Source organism: Epinephelus lanceolatus, chromosome 2 (assembly GCF_041903045.1).
Source record: "Epinephelus lanceolatus isolate andai-2023 chromosome 2, ASM4190304v1, whole genome shotgun sequence".
NCBI classification, from domain to species: Eukaryota; Metazoa; Chordata; class Actinopteri; order Perciformes; family Serranidae; genus Epinephelus; species Epinephelus lanceolatus.
Genome location: NC_135735.1, coordinates 4042801 through 4065899, shown reverse-complemented (window position 1 = coordinate 4065899; position 23099 = coordinate 4042801). Strand labels below are relative to the sequence as shown.

Genomic DNA, 23099 nt, shown 5'->3' with positions numbered 1-23099 from the left:
CAACATTGTATATTCTTATGCCGTGTATCATAAATGGGTCTTGCTGAGTTGAGAAGCCCAAATCCATTACAGCATGACATGCCATCTCATCATTTAATCCTTTGGGAGATGAAGTTTGCAGATTAAATATCCAGCAGCCTACACTTCTTCAATGTTTCCACCTCTCTCTGGCAGAGGAACTTTTTCAGTGCCTCGATATCTAATGTGAATACTGTGACAAACCCAATGTTGGTTTAGGAGTCCGGCATCGGTCGTGCCTTCACACAATAATCACAGATTAATTAATAATCAAAGAACGTTGTGGTATTCTTAAAGATGAGAAGGCGTTTGACTCCAGCTGATGTCACATCACAGTGTTTACACAGTTTGCCATCTGTATCCTGCTGCTGTATAATCCTGTCAGACGTCAGGCCTCGACTCTCTGTTGTTGACAGCAGATCAGCTGATGTGGGTTACTGTCAGTCAGTAGATTAGTCTTCCAGGTGGCGCTCCTTTAATGTAACCAGCAGTGTCGGTCTGAACTTCACACACACCTGAGAGGATCCTGACTGACTGACCGACAGCAGCTCCGAGACGACACAGGTAAGCTGATATTTGATTTATTGTAACATTCAAATATAATTTAAATGGGCAAATAGATTCTACAGCTACTGTAACACAGAAAGATTAGTTAGCAGTACATTTTTCAAATTTATTTCAAAGGCAAATTATTACACAGAAAATAACACCAATACAAAATGTTCCCCATTACTCATATATATTGATCAAAGCTGGACTTTTCTTTGAGTGAACTGGCAGACAATTGCAAAAAAAATTGCAGTCAACGAAGCATCTGAATGTGATAACAATAAACTGTTGTAACATGTTATAACACTCACACTGTCTATTCAAACATTTAAAACAGGGGTCCTGCAGATCCTTAAAAAGTCTTAAAAGGCACTGAATTCATTCATCTTACAACAAGATCTTAACTGGTATTAAAATGTCTTAAATCAGTCTTTCAAAAAACCCTCTTGCATTAACTTTAACTTAAAAAGTAATTGATGTCAGTTCTTGTTATTTTTGTCTTTTCAGTTGTGTAAAATTTGTCTTAAATTTCATTCTGAGTAGCATATAAAAAGTCTTAAATCTACTTGCCTCATTTTTTTCTGTCATTGCATTCTCAAAATAATTGGTCAGTTTTAAAGTAATAATAATAATTTACTGAATACCTATGGCACTGACTGACATCAACAAAAAGTCATGTCTTGTTAGAACAAATATTTCTGCAACATTTTCCCCTAATTTTAAGTAACTGATGTCAGTTCATGTCTCTTTCCTTCAATTTTGGCTTTTGTGAAATTAAAGTGTTTTCTGAGTGGCGTTCAAAGAAAGGCTTCAAAATATAAAATCCCATTTGTCGTGTGATATTCATGATAAGTGTTATTTAAAGCACATTTTTGTTACAGAGGAAAAACAAAAGTCAGCAGCACAATTTGATTAAACTCAGTACATAAAAGTGAATGAAATAAAATTAAGATTCCAAATACAATAAACACATAAAACAGTGAAAATAAAACTTTTTTTAAGTTTAAAGAAGTGCTTTAAAAGATGTTGCAGCTTCTGATCTTGAGAGATATTAACTATAATGAAAGTTCACAACAAAAGGCTGCAATTTCTTTGTTGCAGATTATAAAAATGGGGATAGTGGCACAGACATTTGTTCATCAGGATGCACACATTTTAAATGTTTCACTCCTCCTGAGTGAAGTTGTGCTGGTCTTAAACTGGTGTGTGTTCAAACTATGGTTTGCCCAGTAGTGTCTGCGTGTTTCTGTCGAGCACGTCAGAGACAGTGTGATGAGCTTACAGAGCATCTGTCCTCTCTGCTGCTGTAAGTCCGGGACCATCTGCTTTCTTGGTGTTTTGGTGTTACTGGAGCAAATGTCTGATTAGCTTTCACAGGACAGCAGGGACGGAGGACGCTGAGCAGATTTACCTCGTGCGCCTTATGGTTTACTCCTAGTCTTACCCAGACGCTGCAGGCAGAGGTGTGAGCGAGCAGACGGGTTTCTGGGAAAGCAGCTTTCAGCTTTTCTCAGTTGGACTGAAGAGAGTAGAGTTTCTCCCGTCAATTGTCAGTGGAAGAGGAGTAGAAGTGCTCCTAGGAAAACTTTATCTCATTAACGTGACTAAATTTACCACAAAGTCTGAGAGACTTACAGGAGGACAGAATTAGAAACAATAGAAGTGAGAGACACCATCTTGCTGCAACTAGCTTCAGACAGATAGATAGACAGAATTTATGATCTGTCTTTAACAGTGACAGAAATTCTCCTCTGACAAGGCTCAACAATACACACGATTCACATTCAAAAACACATTTAAAACAAATATAAAAAGGGGACTGTTAAAACAGCAGCTGATAAATGCAGGTCAAAGGTCAGTGTCTACTTCAGATTGTTTAGGGTGGTTATCGCAGAGGGAATGAAGGATTAATTGAAGAAGTTTGGGACTTTGTAGCGTCTGGCTGATGGCAGTAACTCGAAGGAGTGGTGGAGAGCGTCAGAAGATTCCTTTGTGATCAGGGTGGCTTTCCTGATCACTGAGCAGTTTCCTGTCAAAGGATTGTTTGTGTACATGCAGCACGGGAACGCAGTTTGAACAAAGTATCCTTGGAAACACACTGCGGCATCTTCACCTCAAATATTAAACCAGAAGAGTTACAAGTTAAAGGAGAAGTTAAAAACAAAGTCTGAGATCAGAATCTGTGGTTAAAATCCATCATTAGAAACAGTTAACTTCAGTCTGCTGCAGCGTCCTCACTGGCCTTACACACAGAGAAGCATGGCATGAATGAACAATGTACTTTTGTGTAACGCTAAATAAAGTCAGTGAATGTTTGAGTATTGAATCTGCACTGATACCTGATTGCACAAAACATCTTAAGTTAAGATTTTCCTTAAAGTCCTAGTTCAGGTTTCCACAAAATAAAATGAACATTTTAAATGGCATTGAAAAAGTCTTATGGCACAGGCGCAGTATAGACGAATGCTAAGTGTGCTGTCATCCATAGGGGGCGCTACAAATGGAGGAAGAAAAAATGACAAATTTTTATCTTTTACCATTTTTTGCTAATACTATCACTACTGTTATTTAGGGCCACGACAACATAACAACACAGCAAGGCCTTTTTTTCTGCGTTCCACTTCATCTCTGGGGGAGATAGGCGAGTTATTCGACATCATGTGACCCTGAAATTCGCTGTATCGTTACCATGTCAAAACGACAAAAGCTTTCTGGTGCCCACTCAACCACCACGACACTACTGAGAGGAGTGGATGTGGAGAGATGGGGCATGAAATCAGCAGAAGGAGAGCTCGTCATTGTTACTTCTAAGCAGCCGTTGGCCTCAACAGACAGCTCACAGAGGTTGCATTGATTTACACTGTGAAGCGTTCAAGCTCTATTCAGTAAAAATTAATGTTAGGCGTTCTCATGATGTGTTCAATGTAATCTTGTAAAATGTAGTTTTGGGTGGAGGGGGGAGGCTCGCAGAGGGCAGTAAATGTGCTGGGGCCGCCACTGGCTCACTTTAAATCAACGTTATAAAGTGCATTCAGAAGAAAAACAAGAGAAAGCAGCACAGTTTGATTAAACCCAGTAAATAAAAGTACAGTGAATAAAATACGATTACACAAATACAATGAAACAAGGTAAAACTTTTGCTTTAAGTTGCAGAAACCCTGATGTCAGTGTGTGTAGTTCATATGCCTGCACTGGGGTGTTGGTGACTGTATTAAGAATCAAAAGTCTGTGTGTGTGTGTGTGTGTGTGTGTGTGTTGCAGTGTGCACTGAGTGGGATGGAAGGCGTACCTCTGAAGATGCCACAGGGTACCTCACAGGAAGTCAAAGAAGACGTTAAAGTTGTTGTCCCTGATTATCTCACCATACTGCGGGACACAGAGGTGAGTGTGCTTTCCTCTTTGTCTGAACGTGCACACAGACTCACGTGTGTTTGTCCTGCTGCTGTCTCTCCTACAACCACACACCTGCTCAAATTGTGTTGTGTTTTCCTTCACGCTTTCTTGTGTACAGCGATACGGTTGATGGGAAAGAAAGTAGTTCCTACGTGAAACTGCTCACAACAAGGTCTGTGGATTATCCTGAGTAATCAGGTCATGATTAGAGTTTTTAGGGTTAACCACCAGAGTGGCGGAAAATGTAAAAGTTTGGTCTTTGGCCATGATGTTATTTTAAGCTGCACTTCATCTACCTCTGTCAGCAATAGCATGCTAACGTGCTATGCTGGCTTTAAGCTCAAAGTACAGCTCATTTATTTTTAGCTGTGATTGCAGTGTAGCTCAAGGGATGGCAATGTCCGTCTGTCTGTCCTCCACTCTGGTCCAGACTGAGACATGTCGTCGGGTACTGGATGGATTGTGATGAAATGTGGTTCATTATTCATGTTCCCCTCAGGATGAAATAACTAAAGTGACTCCATGGCTTTTTATCTAGACTTATGATTGTTCATCATGAACTGGTGTTGAGACGTCCAATGCGATTCCTGGAGTGGAGCCACCATGCTGATGTAGCGAGTGTTTAAGACATGTGACTAGAGAGGAGAGAAAGTTTCAGAGTAGCAGGCCGTTCGTCACTAACATGTTGTTTGTCCATGTTACAGTATGAGTTCAGTCTGGAGAAGTGGGTGCTAACCGGGCTCCAGAGTGGCTTCACCAGCCAGCAACGCCCGCAGCTCTCCTCCTCTTCATCAGGACTGCAGCCATCTTGCCCGCCATACTGGATGATGTTCAGCAGCCCGCAGCAGAGCCGCCTGGCCAGCCGCCACTGTTCCGACTTCTGGGAGCCCAATCCTCGACAGCGCTCCTACAGCCTCAACCCTGCCGTCCTGCGCGCCAAGTTGGCCATCTCCGACTCTGAGGATGATGGAGAGAGCGCCGCAGAGAAAGCCAAGTCATGTTCGTCGGTGAAAGCCAGCTCTGGTGGAGAACGTCCTGCTGCTTTGTGTCAGCGTGCTCAGAGGACAGCACAGAGAGCCTTCGTCCCCGACCTCCTGAACCCTCCGACCTGCCTCAGCAGCCTGCCACACCAGCGCAGGAAGAACCTACGACAATGCTCGCTGTCAGTGCTGGACACGCCCAAACACCACGAGCCCAACACAGACAGCCAATCCAAGAGCCCGTCCCCACATAGGGCCCCCACCACCAGGGCCAACACAGTCGACAGGCTCCCGTGCATCAACGACCACAACAACAGATACACAGTAAGAGTGTAACATTTAAACATTAGAGAACAATCACATGTGTTAAAAGAATGCATCACACCCAGCAACAGGGTTGACCACACCCTTTTTATAAACGTCAAATTTCTGTCCCCTCTTTGCTCAGAGTTGCTTTGAGAACTTTCCTAAATCACTCCTAAAGGCCCTGACAAACCAAGCCGGCAGTTGGCCGTCGGTCAAAGTCGGGCCATCGCTGAGCGTCTGTCGGCCTAGTTTTTGCGGTGTGTCCCACACCGTCGGCACTTCGGCGTCGGAGGCTTTTTGGTCAATTGAGCATGTTGAATCAGTGGCGGAGCTTGTCAGTGACAGAGATCACTCTGATTGGCTGTTCAGGTTTTATTTCCTCGCCCCTGTAGCGAGTGAATCTGCCTGTAGTGAAACCGGGGCTAACCGGTGCTTCCTCCTCAGGCTCCACTTCACTCAGCTGCCCCACAGACCCGCTGCTTCTTCCCACTTGAACCTGAATAACAAACCGGAGCTAGGTGGGAGCGGCTAGCGGAGCGTTAGCCGCAGCATGACCGGAGGGAAGCACAGCCAGTTAGCGTCCACTAGCTTCCCAGCTAGCCCCGGCTCTCCGTTTGGATCCAACCGGAGCACCGAGCCCTGGTTTGTTATTCAGGTTAAAGTGGGAAGAAGCAGCGGGTTTATCGGGCAGCTGAGTGAAGTGGAGCCTGCGGAGGAAACACCAGGACCGTCTGGCTGTAATAGTCCGTGGAGGTGCTGCGGTGCTCGGCTGCACAGATAGGAAACCCCTCGGCTGACAGGATGTACCACTCTGTCACTCCACTACTTTGTTTATCTCATGCATTCCTTGGACTTCCGGTTTCCCCTTTTGCGTTATTTCTTCTCACGCAGGCGCAGAACGTACGTGCTACTTGGCCGTTGGATGTAGTCTTTGTAGTGTGTTAAAATGCAACTGACACAGGGCGACGTGAGGCGACGTAGACGACGCAACAGTTGGCTTTCGTCGCTGCTAGTTCTTTGATGTCGGTTTGGTGTGTCAGCACCTTTAAGCTAGGACTCCTTACTAAAACATTTAAGGCTAAGTGATGAGCTCTCCGAGAATATTCTCAGAATGTTTGTGAATAAGGCTCCTGGTAGTGTTCGAGGGTTTTTAAATCCTTTTCTCTGAAAACAGCCACTATGAGAGCCGAGAGAGTGAAACAAAATAGTGACATCGTGGGTCAGACAGCTGAACAACGAGCTAAAAGATGCTAAAAGTCTCTGCTGAAATAAGAGTCAGGTGATTTTGGGTTCATCAGTCACTGCGAGCAACACTTTTCACGCATTTATTCACACATTGATAATATTAAAAAATTTATAAGGGCAACTTTAACACTGAAAGCCAGCGCCTTTACCTCCAAGTGACTGTTTCACTCAAAACACCTGTCATATTGTTACACAGGATGTGACCTAACGTTTGAATGACCATGCTGTCACCATGTTAGGTCACCATGTAGTCACATGAGTGAGAGTTTTTAGTGCAGCTCAGTGAAAGCTGCAGTATAGTTAGCCCTTCACTCTGGTCTGCAGGAGCAGACTATGAATACAGCCTAAAGCTTCTGCTGAGCCCTACTATAAATCTCCACACATAAGCCAGAGACAGACAGCGCTCACTGTAGCACCGCACACACCCTCGCTGCCCAACACAGCAGAATTAGTTTGACAGTATTTATAGTCAACGTGCTGATGAGTCACTCTTTGAATGGCCTTTAATTCAGCTTATGAATGTCAACACTGTTTGCTGGAAGAGGAAATCAATCCGAACCATTTTTTCCGTTCACATTTCCAAAATATTTCCATGAGATCTGCACTATAAAAATAGACTGTGTAAAGTCCGCTCCCTGAATCCAGCCAGGTTAAAAGAGGTTCATCAGGATTAGCGGGAGGAAGTCCTCTGAAAATGTCTTTCTCAGCAAAGCTGCATCTCAGGTCAAAGCTGCTGTCAGCATTACAGATTCAATATGACTGACTGCTGCTGTCTTCATCCTCGCTGCCTGCTTCTCTCCTGTAAACACACCCACTCACTACACACTCTTGTTCGTTTCCTAGAAGTCTCTCAGCCCAGACTCCTGTAGAAACCCATCCATGACCTCAGCCGCCCCGGGTCTCCCCTCCTCTGGTTCGGACTCGTCAGTAGAACTCCTGTCAGCTCTGAGCCTGGAGGAGAGAGAGCTGCTGGCCGCCATCACTGCCCGGGGTTACCCCCTCCGTACTGCCATCATCGCCCTGCAGAAGACGGGCCGGCAGACCCCAGAGCAGGTCAGTCAGTGGTGCACACAGTGAGACCTTTGACTTTCTCTCCTTCCCCTTACACTGACTCTGGATCAGGTCACACACAGTAAAAGCTTCACTCATGATCATCTCGGGTCTGACAGCAGATGTTGGTGTGTTGGTGACTCTGATCTTGGAGTGCGGCTGTTTACTTCCTGACTTCACCTTCCCCTCCGACCTCAGTGTCGGTTTTTCACCCTTAAGTTTGTTACTTCACTTTTCATAGTTAGTGTTACACTTATAAAATGCCCAAGGAATCATTCCTAAAACCCAGAAATGAGTCCGCATTTTATCACGTCCAGATCCCTCATCTCAAAGTCAATGTTTCTTTTTGGGTTAGGTGTGCAGTTAACACAAGCTTAAAGCTCCAGTAGGCAACATTGTTTTGGTATAATTGAGTAAAAATGTTATAATATCTTCTAAGCATAATGTAAATCAAGTGGTCTGAGACAAACAATAGGTTTCTGCACCTCACCATGGCTCTGTGTTCAGCCTCTAAAGAATCAGTATTGTGCCGATGTGCATCAACCAATCAAAGGTCAGCTCAGACCACTGCATTCCTATTGGCTGTTCTACTGCATATGCGCATTCCCGTGCCGCCGGCAGAAGGGGAGAGCAAGCGGCAATGGCGAACAGTGCACCAGGTAAAATAGCTACTCCAGCATTGGCTACAACTGCCTACACGGCTAAACAACCCAAAAAAAGAAAGACAGAACTCGGTTCCCCGGAGGGAGGGGAAGGGTGAGGTGGGGCCGGGCCCGGCCGGAGGGCGCAAGGGTTGGCCGTGGGAGCGGAGCCAAGGGCCCTCCATGGAGAGGGAGAGCCAAGCCTCGGGGGTATGTGCTGCGCGGTGAGGGAGAGCCGAGGCTCCCAGAGAGGGAGAAATAGAACCAAGTAGGATAAAATACTCGTGTGCTCATCTGGTAGGAGGGGCTCAGGGCGGAGACGAACGAAACCTAACTCAGATGAGACTCAAAAATCAACCGTTTTCAGGCTTTCTACCTACTGCAGCTTTAAGAGACGTTCACATTTTGTTCTAAGACATAACATATGTCAGGTAATATCCCACTAGTGAATTGTGGAGCTTTTATGTGTTTTAAAGAAGACTATGAAACTACAGAACGTCATCACACCTGAACACAGCTCTGTAGCCATGCTGTGGTGGTGATTTGAGTCAGACAGTGTAGTTTATGACCTAATGTTACCTTTTTACTTCTGGTTATTACATTTAGGCTTAAAAAATCATACAAGTGATGTTCATTTGTGAAGATAATCTTGCTGAACTTGATGCTAACCTCTGTGTCGGCCTACAGAAAAACCTCAACCCTGGAGCACTGTATTGTTTCTAGTATCTACTGTTCATTTTTGTATAAAGTGTTGTTGATTAGTTTGATGATCACCTCAGTGTCTTTGATAATTATTTCCACTGTTAGTCACTCAGTGTAGCCAGGGTTGCCAACTTTGGTCAGAGGCCTGGAGTGAGATTTTATTTCGTGACGTAATATCTGCTTGTGCGTGCGTGGTCATGAACATACGTGGACATGGCGGCACATTTTTTTTTTTACCGTAAAAGAGTTAATATGCACATGTGGCAAACAGAAGAAATGAGTGTACGTTTACATATTCATATCAAAAGGCCTAAGCCCCACATATGTCCATAGATGCTCAATATTTGTTTTACGGCGCAGATCAAGGTCAATTTCATCAATCTGATGGCAGTATTGATCATCTGCTTAAAAAACCCAGTAATATGTGACAAAAAGAAAGATTTCAAGGGGTGTTCGGGGAAAATTCACGCGGCAAAATCCTATTTTCATGCAATTTTATACAGAAATAGATCAATTCAAGGATTTTCAATGACCTGTGTACATTAATGCATATTATGTTCAAATTCACAAAGGTTTCATTACACAGTTAAATGTAAATTCGTCGGGAATTTGCTTACCTTGGTGCAGTTCCCACCAGCAATGTATCAGCGACAGGCAACTTCCACGTTATTTTCTTTGTACGCCAATAGGCAACCAGTGTAGGAGACATGGGGAAGGACGAAGTAGCATGAAGTTCAGGGTAGCCCCACGAGACCTAAACTTGCTTTCTGAGAATAGTATGCGGTCTGGTCAAGCCACACAATGAGCTGGACATAAAAAAAAAAGAGAGAGTGACATCGATGGTGAAAGAGTGACAGTCACGCCAGCTGTGTGAGAGTTGGCAACCCTTGTGTAGCACCAATATTAGCCTAATTTTCAGGGCTAAGCTAACTTTAGGTCGCTGTAGCTCTCTTTTACACTCGGTGCTTTGAAGACCTGCTAAAATTATTAAAGTGACTGATGTGCACTGTCTTGTGAGAGGGAGCAGTAAAGCTTCACAGAGCTCGATACCCTAATAAACTTGACAGCGCTTTTCTTCACTTTAATAGCCAGCTAGCTGACCGGCTAACATCAGCAATAAGTTTAGCGGTCACAGCACCCTCTCAGTGACTTTAACTCCAATAAAGCTCCCAATAACTCAGTGAGAGGTCATGAAGAACAAACAAACTGAAATGGTGTGTGGTGGTGTATTTTTCTGCAGAGACTGTATTTTCTTATTTTCTTCTTATCCTCTGTGTTTGGGACAGTTATGAGTGTGTACCTCCACAATGCTCGGGGCTTTATGAAAAGGAACTGAGCAGGGGCCAGACTGTAAGCAGCAGGGACAGAGACACAGCGCGGAAAAAAACACCAATACAGTGAGGTGAAATGCCAAATGAGAGTGAATCTGGGGCTGGCTTTTACTTTCACTTTAACTGGCGAGTGTGTTTCCGAACAGTAATCGCCAATTCTGCAGAGTATACCTTTAAACTGGAATTTGAATACTGTGCACCTATTGTGTAAAACTGTAAAAACACTGCAGCTATTGTGCATTTGTGGACATATTGATAGAAACACTACAGCTAAGCTTTAAGCCTCAGAGTGGAGAACATCATACAGTGTCGTATTCAGCCTGCATTATAGTACGGAGAGGGTGGAGCTCGTCTCTTTTTCTGTGGTGGTGGGAAATAACCAGACTGTAAAAACTCACAGCAACACGTGTGACCGCAGCAGGAATTATGTTATTGTGAACTGTCACTGCAAAGAAAAAAGAAATGTGGTTTTCATTTCTTCATTTTGGTTATTTAAAAAACAACAACAGGTGCACAAGGTTATATACAGGGCCTTCTACATATGTTCTCTACAGCTTAACAGCAGAAAAGATGCACCAACTAACCAACTGGAGGTGGCAATGAAACCAAAACACACTATACTAAGCCACTTTAAGCCTCTGTAAAAATAGACCCCAGAGTTTCCACCGCCTGCTCTGTGTGTTTTCCCATAACCTCCCCTCAGAGTAAATCACGAGCTACAGCACAGGGCTGATGGGAAAGTCAGGACAGGGGGGCATGGACAGGAGAGAGGGACATGGACGGACACACTGGGTGACTTACTAATATTCAGCGTAGTCTCATAGAAATACATGAAGTGGACACAAAGTCTTAACAACACATTACGTGGTGGTGGGCATCAAAATTACGTGCTGGCAACACGTGGATCTTTTGTTGGGGACACATGGATTAAATTAATGAGTGAGGAAGTTCGCACAGGATGAGTCAAACAAACATGGACTTTCAACCAGGAGACTGCTGTTTGTGCCCCGAGTGAAACCAAAACATACTTGTGTGATTTTACAGACTTAACATAACTATGCAAAATACTTTATGTAGGTACTTTACATACCATGCAAAGTACATAATTTTATGACACTTTTGTCCCATATGTAGTAATTTCTTTTGTTCCCCTAACCGAACCAAGCGCACTAAAACTGCAACATTCAAAAAAGACTTTGCGTTGGCATTGTTTTCATGCTGCCAGCTTGTAATTTTAACACATTTGTGCTCACTGCCACATAATGTCGTTAATAGGTTATTTCTGTTTCACAGAGTTCTGTGGGACTGTGTTGTAATATTTGCTTGTTATAATTCTGGTACATTTTAACCCTTTGAATTAAAGGTCCCATGTTGTGAAAAGTGAAATTTTCACGTCTGTTAAAAAATAAAGCAGGTGTAGGTGCAATTTAAATACTGTGAATGTATTAAGACGCTCAGTCCACAGAGAAATGCCCTCAGTTCATATTCAGATACTGTGCCTTTAAATGAGCAGCCAGGATTTCTGTGAATTTGTGATGTCACAGCTATGCTATGTAGACTGTATGAAACATAAACATCCTAACTGGGTGCTTTTGTATTTCTCTCTGGAATGTTTTGCAGTGTATGTGAATGACATCAGCTGACAGGAAGTAAACACTGACCCAACTCACTGCCTAGCAGTGATCACAGGCAGAGTCATGTAAGGGTCCATTTTTGAAAACCAGCACCCACCCGTACCCGCAAAGCTCAGTCCTGAAGCAGACCCGCTGCCCGTCATTATGTCTAAGTCAAAGTTGTGGTAGTTATTTAAAAGTCACGTGACCCGACCCGCTCCTGTGATTAAACACACACAGGCTACAGTCACTCACATTAAGCTGGGTTCTCCATTCTTGGAAAAGTCTTTCACTGGCTACGCTCGATGGCGGGATGGCAACAATATTCAATCACTGCCAGGTTAGGAAACATTTTAGCATGCTCCTTCCACCCCCATAAAACCTCCTAAGGATCCTCCTTGGGTGTCTTGAACTCCATGTAGGCTGCCACCTCATCCTCGGGCTGCAAACTGTCATGGCTGGAATCCTCCACGTCGGTGACCAATGTGACGACAGGGTCAAAGGTTCCACTTGTGTCACTGACTTTCAAAACAAAAGGAACTGCGGTATGATAATAGTGATTTGGATGTAACAGTATTACACATATAGTGCAAATGTTTTTCCTTTGTATTATTCTGAACTCTGAGAACTCTGTTTACAGGTATATTCAGGCAGACAGTACGTAAACATGTTCAAGTAACCCAAAACACAAGTATGAACCTGAATATGAGCATATATTATATATACTAGTCCATAGCCATTGAGTTCACAGTTGCCCACGAACAGTTTAACATGGTGTGTGTTTGGGATACAGGTCATAGGAAATTGCAGATTAAATAGTCAACTGAACCCATTAAGAAGAGCAATGTATTCAGACAGAGTGTTTGTGAATTTGATAGTACGATTGCTTTATTGAAAGTACAGTAGTACCATTGCCAATAGTGGGATAGTTAGTGGGCTAAAACTGTACATTAGTAGTTGAGGTAGCACGTTGAAAGGCAGATAGTTAAAGTGTTTATATGTTGTATTGACTTAAAAGTGGGGCGCAATGGTAGTTCACATGGGAAACATAGACTGACCACGTCAGTGAGTAGAAAAACGTGGGACAGACAGAATGACTGACTGACAGAATGACACACTGACAGTTTCCGTGATTATGTACAGCATACCATACCATGACTTAGTCATACCAAACATTAGAAACAACACCAACATTGGTCCACAGGGGGAGCCACAGCAATCGGTCGCATTTTAGCCATTTTGAAGCATTTTTCTGTTGTTATAGCGCCACCCAGTTGCCAATTAGAGTTAAATTTCTCCAGTCACCTTGAGGCGTCCTGTTCTACATATCTACCAAGTTTAGTAAAAATCCATATGGCGGTTAGGCCTAGATAAGAAATGAGCTCTCTAGCGCCCCCATTTTGTTTGATGGGGTCAATAATGGAGGGGTCCCCTCAGATTATGTGTGGTCATATGCCTACAAAGTTGCGTGGTGATGGGTGAAACCCTTGAGATGTTATACACCTTTATGTGATGAGCCATGCCCTCCGCAATATTCATTGCCTTATAGAAGCTCAGTTTTAGTAAGTTTTCCAACTTTTGCCAAGAGGGAACTTTAGATATTGGTCCCTAGATTATGTTCACCCAGTTTCATGCAGACCGCTCAAACTTCCTAGGAAGAGATCCATTTGAAGTGTTTTTCAAAAAATTCAAAATGGTGGAAAATCTATATAAGCGGAAGTTATGGGTTCTTGAGGCAAATGTGTTCCTCATGAGGAGAGGCATCTCTGTGCAAAGTTTCATGTCTCTACGACATACGGGGCATGAGATATGCCCATTCAAAGTTTGCCATTTCAATCGGTTGCTATAGCGCCCTCTTTGGCCAATTGATGTAATATTGCTTCATTGGCATCCTCCCATGACCCTCTACCACTGTGCCAAATTTCACATGGATTGACCAAGTCAGTGAGGAGAAAAACGTGGAACAGACACACACACAGAGTTTTCATCATTATATAGTAAGATGGGACCTTTAAATTCCACTTAAGCAGCTTTATTACAAAAGAAGCTAATATGCTGTATTTGCTAAGACTGAAGTTACGTGAAAAGAAATCTTAACACAGCGTGGTTTGATTTTACTGTGACTCACTGGTATGTTTAATGGTTTAACAAGGTTTGCAGTCTGATTTCAGATCAGCTCCTGTTAACCCTCATTCCCTCAGTCTGTCAGTCAACAGGAGCAGATGTGGCAGCTGGTAAATCAGTGTAAGAAGAGTTCATCAGCGGGGAAAGAGCTAATGACTTAATGAGCGTATTACTGAGCCTCATGCTGGTCAGTCGGGTCACTTTGCTCTCACACAGATTGTGTTTCACTGTGCTGATGTCAAGGCGTGTTTGATTGAGCCTCTGCTGCTGTGCTGTCCCCGGTGCCTTCACTGACATTTTCCATGCAGCGGTATGTCCGAGGACTCATCGTGGTTTATTGATACAGACAACGGGTAAAGATACTACCTGTGGAAAAACATCCACAGGTTCACAGGTTTAGACTGTTATAATGAGATTATTATAAACAGATAACGAGCTTTGACCAGATGACAGTGGCCAGATGAATGAATATTCCCGTGTGTGTGTTTGCAGATCTTGAGTTACCTGGTGGCGTGTGACCATCTGTGTCAGCTGGGTTATGACACGGTCCTAGTCGAAGAGGCTCTGGAGATGTTTCAAAACTGTGAGACAAAGGTAAGACACACAGAGAGCTACAACACCACATGAGTCTTCACACTTTTCCTTTAATAGTCAGTTTTATTGAGTAAATTGTATAAAAGAATGATGATGTCTTCCTCTCGAGGCGGAGGAGTTCCTTCATCTGCTGAACCAGTTCAATGAGATGGGCTTCCAGCAGAACGCCATCAAAGAAGTGCTGCTGGTCCATGAAAACCACCGAGAACGGGCACTGGAGGAGCTGATGATGCGTGTGGCGTGACGGCAGATCAACACACACACACTTTACATAACTCAGCTGCAACTTAAAATACTGCAAAATATGAAACCCATGTTGATACGACGCGGAGAGAACGAGTCAACAAAGATTATTGTAGCTGAAGATGGACGTGGCCTTCACCAAGGAAAAGTATATTGTTGATACATTACTTTATACGAATGATGATGATGATGTGCCCATATTGCACATTTTTATTCCTGTTAATTAAAGGTATACTATGCAGGAATTGTCAGTTACTGTTACAGCTTATATGCACACTACAAACTGTTGTAGGAACGTTACATTTGTTGTTCAAAAAAACAATACTTCAGCAAGCTAACTTATCTGACTGCCGGCAAACAGGCCACATCGCTCTTCATCTCCATCCTCTGCTTCAGTGCTCGCCAGAGGAAGTAACGTCAACCCCCAGATTCACTCTTGTTTTGGAACAAGCTTTGCTGTTTTGCCTCGCCATATTTGCTTTTTTTGTCACTGCGTCAGACTTGAGATGGGATCACTCCAGACGTGATGCAGTGATCCAGGACTTTAAGACAAAATAAACCCTTTTTTGTGCATATAGTTTTGCTAGTTGTGCACTTTTAACTCCGTGGCTCACGTGGTCACTTTGTCTTTCTGTTTTCTTCCTTGTTGTATAACACCCTCGTGAAGCACTTTGTGACCTATGTCTGCGAAAAGCGCGATATAAATAAATTTTACTTGCTTACGTTTGCCAACCAGTGTGCTTGAAAGCTTCACTGCTTCATGAAGCTTTATCTGGCCGTCACTAGTGAAAACAACATTAGCCATCATGATGCTATCGCAGCTGGTAATGAAGATAAATACATCGCCTCATGCTTCTAGTGTGTCATAAGTAATGATTGAGAGGAATTAAGTTTGTATGAGTATGTGCTTTGCTTTTTTGTAGGACAAATTCTGCATAGTATACCTTTAAAATGTTGTTATATTGTATTCATGACGTCTCTGAGAGTAACTAAACTTGTGTTATCTTTGTGACAGTCTCAAGTGATCTGAGTAGTTGTAACTGTGACAGACTTATTAAAGAAGTATCATGAACTTCCACAGAGGCAGGTTTTTTTCTTTAACTTTCATGTGTCAGCATGATCGCTAACTGCAGGTTTCTATTTTTACTCTACTCTTTTTTCCCTCTGTGTTCTGGCCTTATTTAACCTCATTTCCTCCGATGAAGCCATCTGGGAAACAAACTCTCCTCATGCAAGACTTGTTTTCTCTGAAAACAGGAGTGGGGTCCGTCAGGGACTTGTTCCCACAAACAGAGAGCTTTGATAAACAGCAGCACAACGTATTCTCATTTATTCACTTTAACTTCTCCAAAATGACCCCGCTGGTCATTGAAGCATGATTCCATTATTTTTGTAGTTTTGTCTGTTGTTTCTGTCAGTTACTAAATTACAGCTGCAAAGATGGTGTCATGGTGGTCACGACAACAAGTTTACAGTTGGTGAACAATGGAGGAGAAAGTGGTGGTAGCGCTTGCTGGAGCTATATGACTTTACAAACCGCAGTTGCCACGATCTCAATAGAAAACAGCAGGCGTGGAAGCAGATAAGTGCGGGACTTGAAACGACCATCATGGAGGCGAATCTCCTGGACCAACTGGTGGTACTCCCCATGACCCACGATCTTTAGGGTCTCATGTACCCACACAGATCTCTGTTTATCTGCTGACAGCCTCTACAGACAGTACCCCACATTTTAGGAACTACATACTGATTAATGTGAAATAAATGAACGGTAGATTGATTAAACAGAAAGGTTAGGGTGAGGAGGTGATTGGTGGTTGCCTGGCAACAATAAAAAGGCGCAGCAAGTGTTTTTGTACTAGTGGCATTCAATAAAAAGAAAAAAGAAATGCTTTCTGTGTGACTGGGGCCCAAGATGACAGTGTCTGTATCTGGGTTATTTTGCCTTCATTTTTGTACTGTTGCATAAAATGGAGGCGTGTCCTCCATCTTTATAGACAATCTATGGTGGTGCACAGTGCGGAGTGGCCATGGCTAACGTTCATTAACGAGTGGAGACCAGAGGGTGGGCGGTAGGCACTGTGTTTCTGCATGTTAACATGGCTAGCCAGCTGTAAGTAAAGCCAAGAGAGAATAAAATAAAAGACAAAGCATTTACATCAGGAGTGATTAAAATTTTACCACCTCTAAATGAACAGCACTTTGAAATGCTAAAGCTCAATGAGTCAGTGGAGCACCGCACTTGAAAGAGAAGCCTCATATATTTCATGTCATTTTGTGGTTTTTTCTTTTCTAAAAAATGAACCGATTACTTACTGAGCAAAATCAACCGAAACTGACACCAGTTCAGGCAATCATTTTATTCTTCACCTTTGATCCTGATCCAGCATCATGAAAATAAGGTATGTGTAGTTACAAACCAGGACGAGCTCTCTCAGCAGCCCATCTGGTGATTTGTCAGCAGCTCTCACAGGTTATCAGAGCACTGTGGGGAGAATCTGGGACAGTCTCTGAGGTTTTGGTCCCGTGTTAGATCCTGAGAGTTTCTCATGAGGGAGACAGTGTCTTTAGGCAGCCTCATCAGAAATGTATATATAGACCCAATCCTGCCGAAACCTTTCATCTCACGCTTCACTCTCCATTTATAATCCTCTACAGTGTACTCTGTGGTCACATGCCGGCTCAGTGTGAACACAGAGTCTCCTCTGACCACAGCAGTGAACAGAGAGCCTTTACTGTTCCCGTACTGACCGGACATGGCCGTCCACTGGCCTGAGCTCAGGTTGTAGCAGTCCATCACACACAGTAAGAAGTCGTCACAGGGTCCATTGCGCATCACATACAGGTTATCCTTATGGGCCACCATGTAGAGACCATAACTGTGCTCACGGATGAGCGTGGTGACCAGAAGCCATTGGTCCCGTTGAGGCACGTACTCGTGTATATCCGTGGCTCCTTTACCTTTCCAGAGACAGATAAAGATCCTGTTCATGGCTACAGCGGACACCACCGAGGCTGCAGGGCAAGGGAGGGGGGAGACAAACCCCCAGCTTCCACTCGACACCTTGTATCTCTCCACAGACGACAGCGCCTTCATGCTGTACTCACCTCCCAGGGCGTAGAGGCAGCCCTCATGACCTATCAGAGTGAAGTTGTAGCGTGGCTGCTGGGAGCCACAGATGGTGGACCATGTGTTGGCTGCAGGGTTGTAACAGAAACCAGTCTCCGCTACCTTCTTGCTAACATCATGCACTCCTCCGATGATGTAAAGATTGTTCTCCAGGATGGCCACGCCTGCCATCGTGGTGCTGGCGCTCACAGGTAGATGTGTCAGGACCTTCCACTCTCTGCTGTCTTCGTCCAGGTAGCAGACAGTCCTCTGGAGGTCCTGCAGCAGCTCAGTGGACGGCGAGTGGCTGCACACCGCCATGTAGCTACTCGGGAGAAGAGACTCTATGTACTCTACCAGCTTGATGGGTAGGGCGTGAACATCGTCCTTCAGGTCAGCGTACATGTCTCTGATGAATAAGGCTGAACTGTGGGAGAGCTCCCACACTCCGTAAGTGGCAGCTGTGTGGTACATGAGCAGGCAGTTTTCAGAGTTGATGATATGGATAAGGTGCTTGGTGAGGGCTGGCACCTGCAGAAAAGCTGCACACTGGATGGCTTCCACGATCTGGTCGCTGCTCAGCATGGGTCGCTCCCCGCCAAGGACCCGCAGCATGACCAGAAACCCCAGAATGCCCACACACTGCAGGTGAATGTCTTCTTGTTGGCACTCTCTCATTCCTGACTGGAACAATGCTCTGAAGTACTCACAGTTCTCAGCCAGAACGCTTTTATCTACAATGAAAGAGCTGCCGTCGATGTTGACCCTCAGGCTGTCCGCTGGCTCACAGTGTCCCGGCTGCTGGCTGAAGCGTGGACAGCTGCTGGACTCCATCACTTCCCCGCTGTGGATCTTCATTACATCCCAAATGAACTGCGCACTCACAACAAGAAAGCCTGATCACAACACTGCACATGGCTGTGTTTAACCACACACTGCCAGTGAGACGTCCCATCCAGGGCAGATGCTGACAGACAGAGTTTTTTCACAGCTCTGAGAACAGACTCTATACATAGCAGACAGACGTGTGACACAGTTCAAGTACATTATGATGACCTGCAGCCAGAGGAGAAAGAGGAGCCGGATAATGGCTGGGTGGTTGTGAATGTGTGGATGATACATACTGCTCTTTGTTTGTGGCTGACAGTTGTGGAACAGCTGAAGATTTACCCTTGAGCAGCAAGAACTGGAACAATAGGTGGTTCCCCTGGGTCACATTGTGAGCGCGCCACTATTTCAGCACTTATTGAAAAGTTGAGTGCAGAACTCTCACTTGTAACTGAGTCCTTTTCCACTGTGGCGCTGCTGCAGTCAAATATTTATCCGTCCTTTCCTCTACTGCCCAGAGCCCAAAAGTAACTTTAAGGTCTGCCCCTGTAGTGTCGACACAATGTCATCACAATCACTGTATTCGTCTTTTAAAATGTGCCGTCATCTGATAGTGCAGGGGTTAATGACTCTACTGTACACCTGCCACTTCCATCCACTCTGCTGTCATTCATTCATTGACTTCATAACTAGAGGTCTTAGTGAAATGAACTCCCACTGTAGCTTTATGCTTTATCCGTGGCCACCAGGGGGCCTTGCATCACCACACAGAGGAAGAAACAAAGAAACAAATAAATAAAAGTGAAAAATATTCAAGTCAGTGTCGCATAGCTAAATAAATAAATTAATTAATACAAATACAAATTAAACAAAAATCACAAGTGAATTACAATGGCATTAGTCTCTTGTGTTATTGTTGTTACAATGATATTATTATCAAATAATGATCATAATAATAATAATGATGATAATTAATAATAATCATTATAATCAATTTATTCATACACCACCTTTAAAAATAAAGTTACAAATTCACACACAAAGCACAACTCCCAAATAAAGTAAAATACAATAAAATGAAATAAAATAAAACAAAAAAATAAAAATAAAAAATAAAATAAAACAAAATGAAATGAAATAGAATAAAATGAAATAAAATAAAACAAAACAAAAAAATAAAACAATGAAAAAATTAAATAAAATAAAATGAAATAAATACACTGTATGTACTCTGCCTCTGTAAAGCAGTTTAAAAAACAAAACAACAAAAACAAACAAACAAACAAACAAAAAAAGAACAGTATCTCCCACACCAGTGGATCCCAACGGAGGGGTTGTGGTCCACAAGTGGGTCGCGAGTCCACTCTGAATGGACCGCAAGTGACTCGCAAACGTGTCAAGTTTGTAAAAAATACACTTTATTTTTTTAAGTACAGTGAATTTCTGGCACAAGGCTGTTATTATGAAATGTCTGTTTTTAAAATACACTTCAGATTTTACAGGAAATGTACAGTTTACATACAGTCTCTTTCAAAATAAAGTAGCTGCTACTTGCAAAGCTACTTTTATTTATTTTTCTAATTTTTTTTTTTTTTGATAAGAAAAACTCTCAGCCAAACAAAGAGGCAAGGGAAGTTCAGTTTAACTGTTTATTGTAAAACAACAGACTTAAATAAAATTTTCTTTGTTGCAGTCAAGAAGGTGAACCCAAACGCTAAACAAAAAGATTGGTAAAAGATGGGGTTTTGTTGCCAGGATAATGTTCTATGACAGACGAAAACGTAGCAAGTATTCACGAAAAATACATGAGCAAAAGTCTAAGCTGAATTCAAAATTCAACAGCAGCAGGGAGCAGGTGAGCCAAAGACGAGCCGAAGATGTAATCAGGAACTGAGGAGAGTGAGGGAGTGGCCACGCCCACAGCACGGACACACAGAGAGACAGACAGAGGGGGAAACAGAGGACAAGGGAAAACACTGGGAAACTAGTGACACGGCCACGGCTGTGACATTCCTCTTTGAACATATCCTCCAATGACATGACATCATCAGTCGGCCTATTGCCCTCTCTCTGTCTTCCTCTCTCCTCTTCCTCCTTAATGCATTTCTCTGTCTCTGCCTCTTTCAGTTGACTCTCTGGCTCTGTCACTAATTCAAAAACAGAATTCCAAAATATATTTTTTTAGTCAATAAATTCATAATAAACAAAAGACAGTAATATAAACTATAAAAATAAATGAAAATATGTCTTTATGGGGACATTAGAACATGAACATGTCCTGCAGATAACACGTGTCATCACTATGTCTCTGTCTGCTCTCCTCCTTCTTCATATTGTCCTCTGTCTCTCGCCGTCTCTCGCCCCTCGCTGTGTCTGTTTCTCGGGTGTCCACTGCAGATCCCCTAAATATATACACTCTGTGGACGAGACACGTGAGAGATGCGTCAAGAAGTGTATCCAAGGGTCAGAGTAAGGCGGGTCTTGCCAAGAAAAGCCAATACTGCAGCAGCAAGCAGATTAAACTGCAGGATTAGTATGTGATGTCATACAGGAAAGCGTTCCTCGTCACATGACTTATCCTCAGTTTTATTATCCTTACTGTGATCCAGACCTCTGCAGATGAACAGTCCGCTGCACTTCAGAGCTACTCCTCAGAAAAAGAGCTGTAACTTTTGTAGATGCTAACGCGCTACTCTGTCAATTAATCAGCTTTGCTACTGAAAAGCTAATGAGAAATGTAAAGTTAGTAACATTGCTACTTGTAGCCACGCCACTGCCCAACACTGCTCGGCATCATATTACAGGAAGTAATTACAGCCATGTCATTTACACTATTTGTAAGTGTAACCTGCTGCCTCTGCACGCCCAGCGCCAGACTGCTTCAGCACCTCCCCTGGACTCTGCATAGCGATTTTTGTCTTTGTAGTCGTGGTGAATTGTCATGTGGAGTAAAGGAGGCACCAGACGCAGCATTCAGGATTGTGGTTGAGACCTTGGGCCTTTTTAAATAGGAACTGTGCAAATTTGCAGGAAAGCCCAATCAGTCTTTTGTCAGCATTGGCAGTATAAAAACAAAATCGGTGAGTGCAGCAAAATGCCGCCTACCTACTTTTGTTTATACAGAATGTGCCTTTTTCGGGGCAATGGGGGGCGTGAGCAAGTAACAAAACGTGTAGCTCAGCGTGTGACGTAAACAGTGACGTGGGAGGGAAGCCGCGGCTGGTCAGTCCTTCGGCGATTCTCTCATAAGTTGGCCCGTCCATCACTGTCTCCGTCATCTGACGGTTAATGGCCTCTTTGTTTGCGAGGACAAGGAGGGCGCGCAATTCCCTGTCTCCCCAGTTGCTCATCTTTACAGTGTCTGTCAGGTTTGTGTTTCCCTCTTGCTACTAGCTGCTCGCTAATTCCTGCTATCAGCTGTTTCCTGTTTATCCACCGCCAGTGGCTCGCACGTGTGGCGTCATCAACAGCTCCTCCCACAAGTCTTCAACAGCCCCTCTCGTGGCAGAAGGCCGCCTTGGTATGTTTAAACCAAAAAGGTTCCACCAATATGTCTACACTACGAGGCGGAAAATTGGGCACCTTGGATCAACTCGCCAGTCTTGCTCTGTGTGTCTAAACGCTCGCAGCTTGCCGGCAAAATGGCCCAACATTCGCTGAAAATCTGGCAGTGTAAAAGGGGCTGGTGACTGTGTTTTAATTCACAGTAACAGTCAGTAACTGTTGCTGCTCCTCAACAAATCGTCAACCTTGCGGGGTAACCCCCTAACCCTAACCTTAACCCATCAAATGAAGATAAACATAACTGTGAAGTTAAGTGAAATATGACTCTGAGAGGAATAAATTACCAACATAAAACACACATTCGCAAATAAACTTAACGGTTAACAGAAAAGCTAGTGCTCCATCTTGCCCAGTTTACACAGTATCAATTGTCTTCTCGTTTACAGCAGGCTAGCCACACTCCTAACCTCACCTCAATAACATCGTCCAACAGTACAAAAAAAACACAGTTAATTTAAAGTCAAACCTCGTGGCGTACTGTCGCCTGATGTGTTAATAAATTGATGAACACACAATGAACAAAGTAACAGGATGTGTGGTTTTAGCGCTGATATTGTGATATAATGCAGGACGCCGTTACAACGCTCACCTTGCTGGGCAAGAGAAAATAAACTTGGCGTCTTAAACAGAGCAAATCTCAAAGCTACGGTGTCCTGCCAGGAACAAACTGTGTCAACTGCTGCATTTGTTGTGAAACAGACACAACATCGCCTCCTACTGGCTCAAACAGGCAGCTGCCTTACATAATGTATTCGTCACTAATGTCAGTGGGTCTCATTCATGAAAAGTGAGTAAATCTGTGTGTAGAT

General features: G+C 43.6%; 2 protein-coding genes across 3 annotated transcripts; one reads left to right on the top strand and one right to left on the bottom strand.

The window, feature by feature from the left end:
- Positions 1 to 457: 457 nt before the first annotated feature.
- ubap1lb (ubiquitin associated protein 1-like b) lies at positions 458 to 15867 on the top strand. 2 transcript variants are annotated; one of them, XM_033628025.2, is made up of 6 exons: positions 458 to 582; positions 3829 to 3948; positions 4665 to 5264; positions 7335 to 7544; positions 14445 to 14546; positions 14656 to 15867. In XM_033628025.2, the coding sequence occupies exons 2-6, from the start codon at positions 3844 to 3846 to the stop codon at positions 14788 to 14790; spliced, it is 1152 nt and encodes a 383-aa protein (XP_033483916.1). In that variant the 5' UTR covers positions 458 to 582; positions 3829 to 3843; the 3' UTR covers positions 14791 to 15867. The 2 variants fall into 2 exon arrangements, with proteins under 2 accessions (XP_033483916.1, XP_078029632.1); XM_078173506.1 differs by lacking the exon at positions 458 to 582 and having other exon boundaries at positions 3740 to 3948.
- Positions 15868 to 17075: 1208 nt separating this feature from the next.
- On the bottom strand, positions 17076 to 19484 carry kbtbd13a (kelch repeat and BTB domain containing 13a). The gene has a single exon (XM_033628014.2). The coding sequence runs from the start codon at positions 18754 to 18756 to the stop codon at positions 17257 to 17259; it is 1500 nt and encodes a 499-aa protein (XP_033483905.1). The 5' UTR covers positions 18757 to 19484; the 3' UTR covers positions 17076 to 17256.
- Positions 19485 to 23099: the final 3615 nt, after the last annotated feature.

What these genes read in the sequence shown, in the direction of transcription:
- ubap1lb (XM_033628025.2), top strand. Translation starts at nt 3,844, where the DNA reads ATGGAAGGCGTACCTCTGAAGATGCCACAGGGTACCTCACAGGAAGTC. An exon ending in ACCACAACAACAGATACACA is followed by an intron (nt 5,265 to 7,334) that starts GTAAGAGTGTAA and finishes TTCGTTTCCTAG; the next exon opens with AAGTCTCTCAGCCCAGACTC. An exon ending in GCCGGCAGACCCCAGAGCAG is followed by an intron (nt 7,545 to 14,444) that starts GTCAGTCAGTGG and finishes GTGTGTTTGCAG; the next exon opens with ATCTTGAGTTACCTGGTGGC.
- kbtbd13a (XM_033628014.2), bottom strand. Translation starts at nt 18,756, where the DNA reads ATGAAGATCCACAGCGGGGAAGTGATGGAGTCCAGCAGCTGTCCACGC.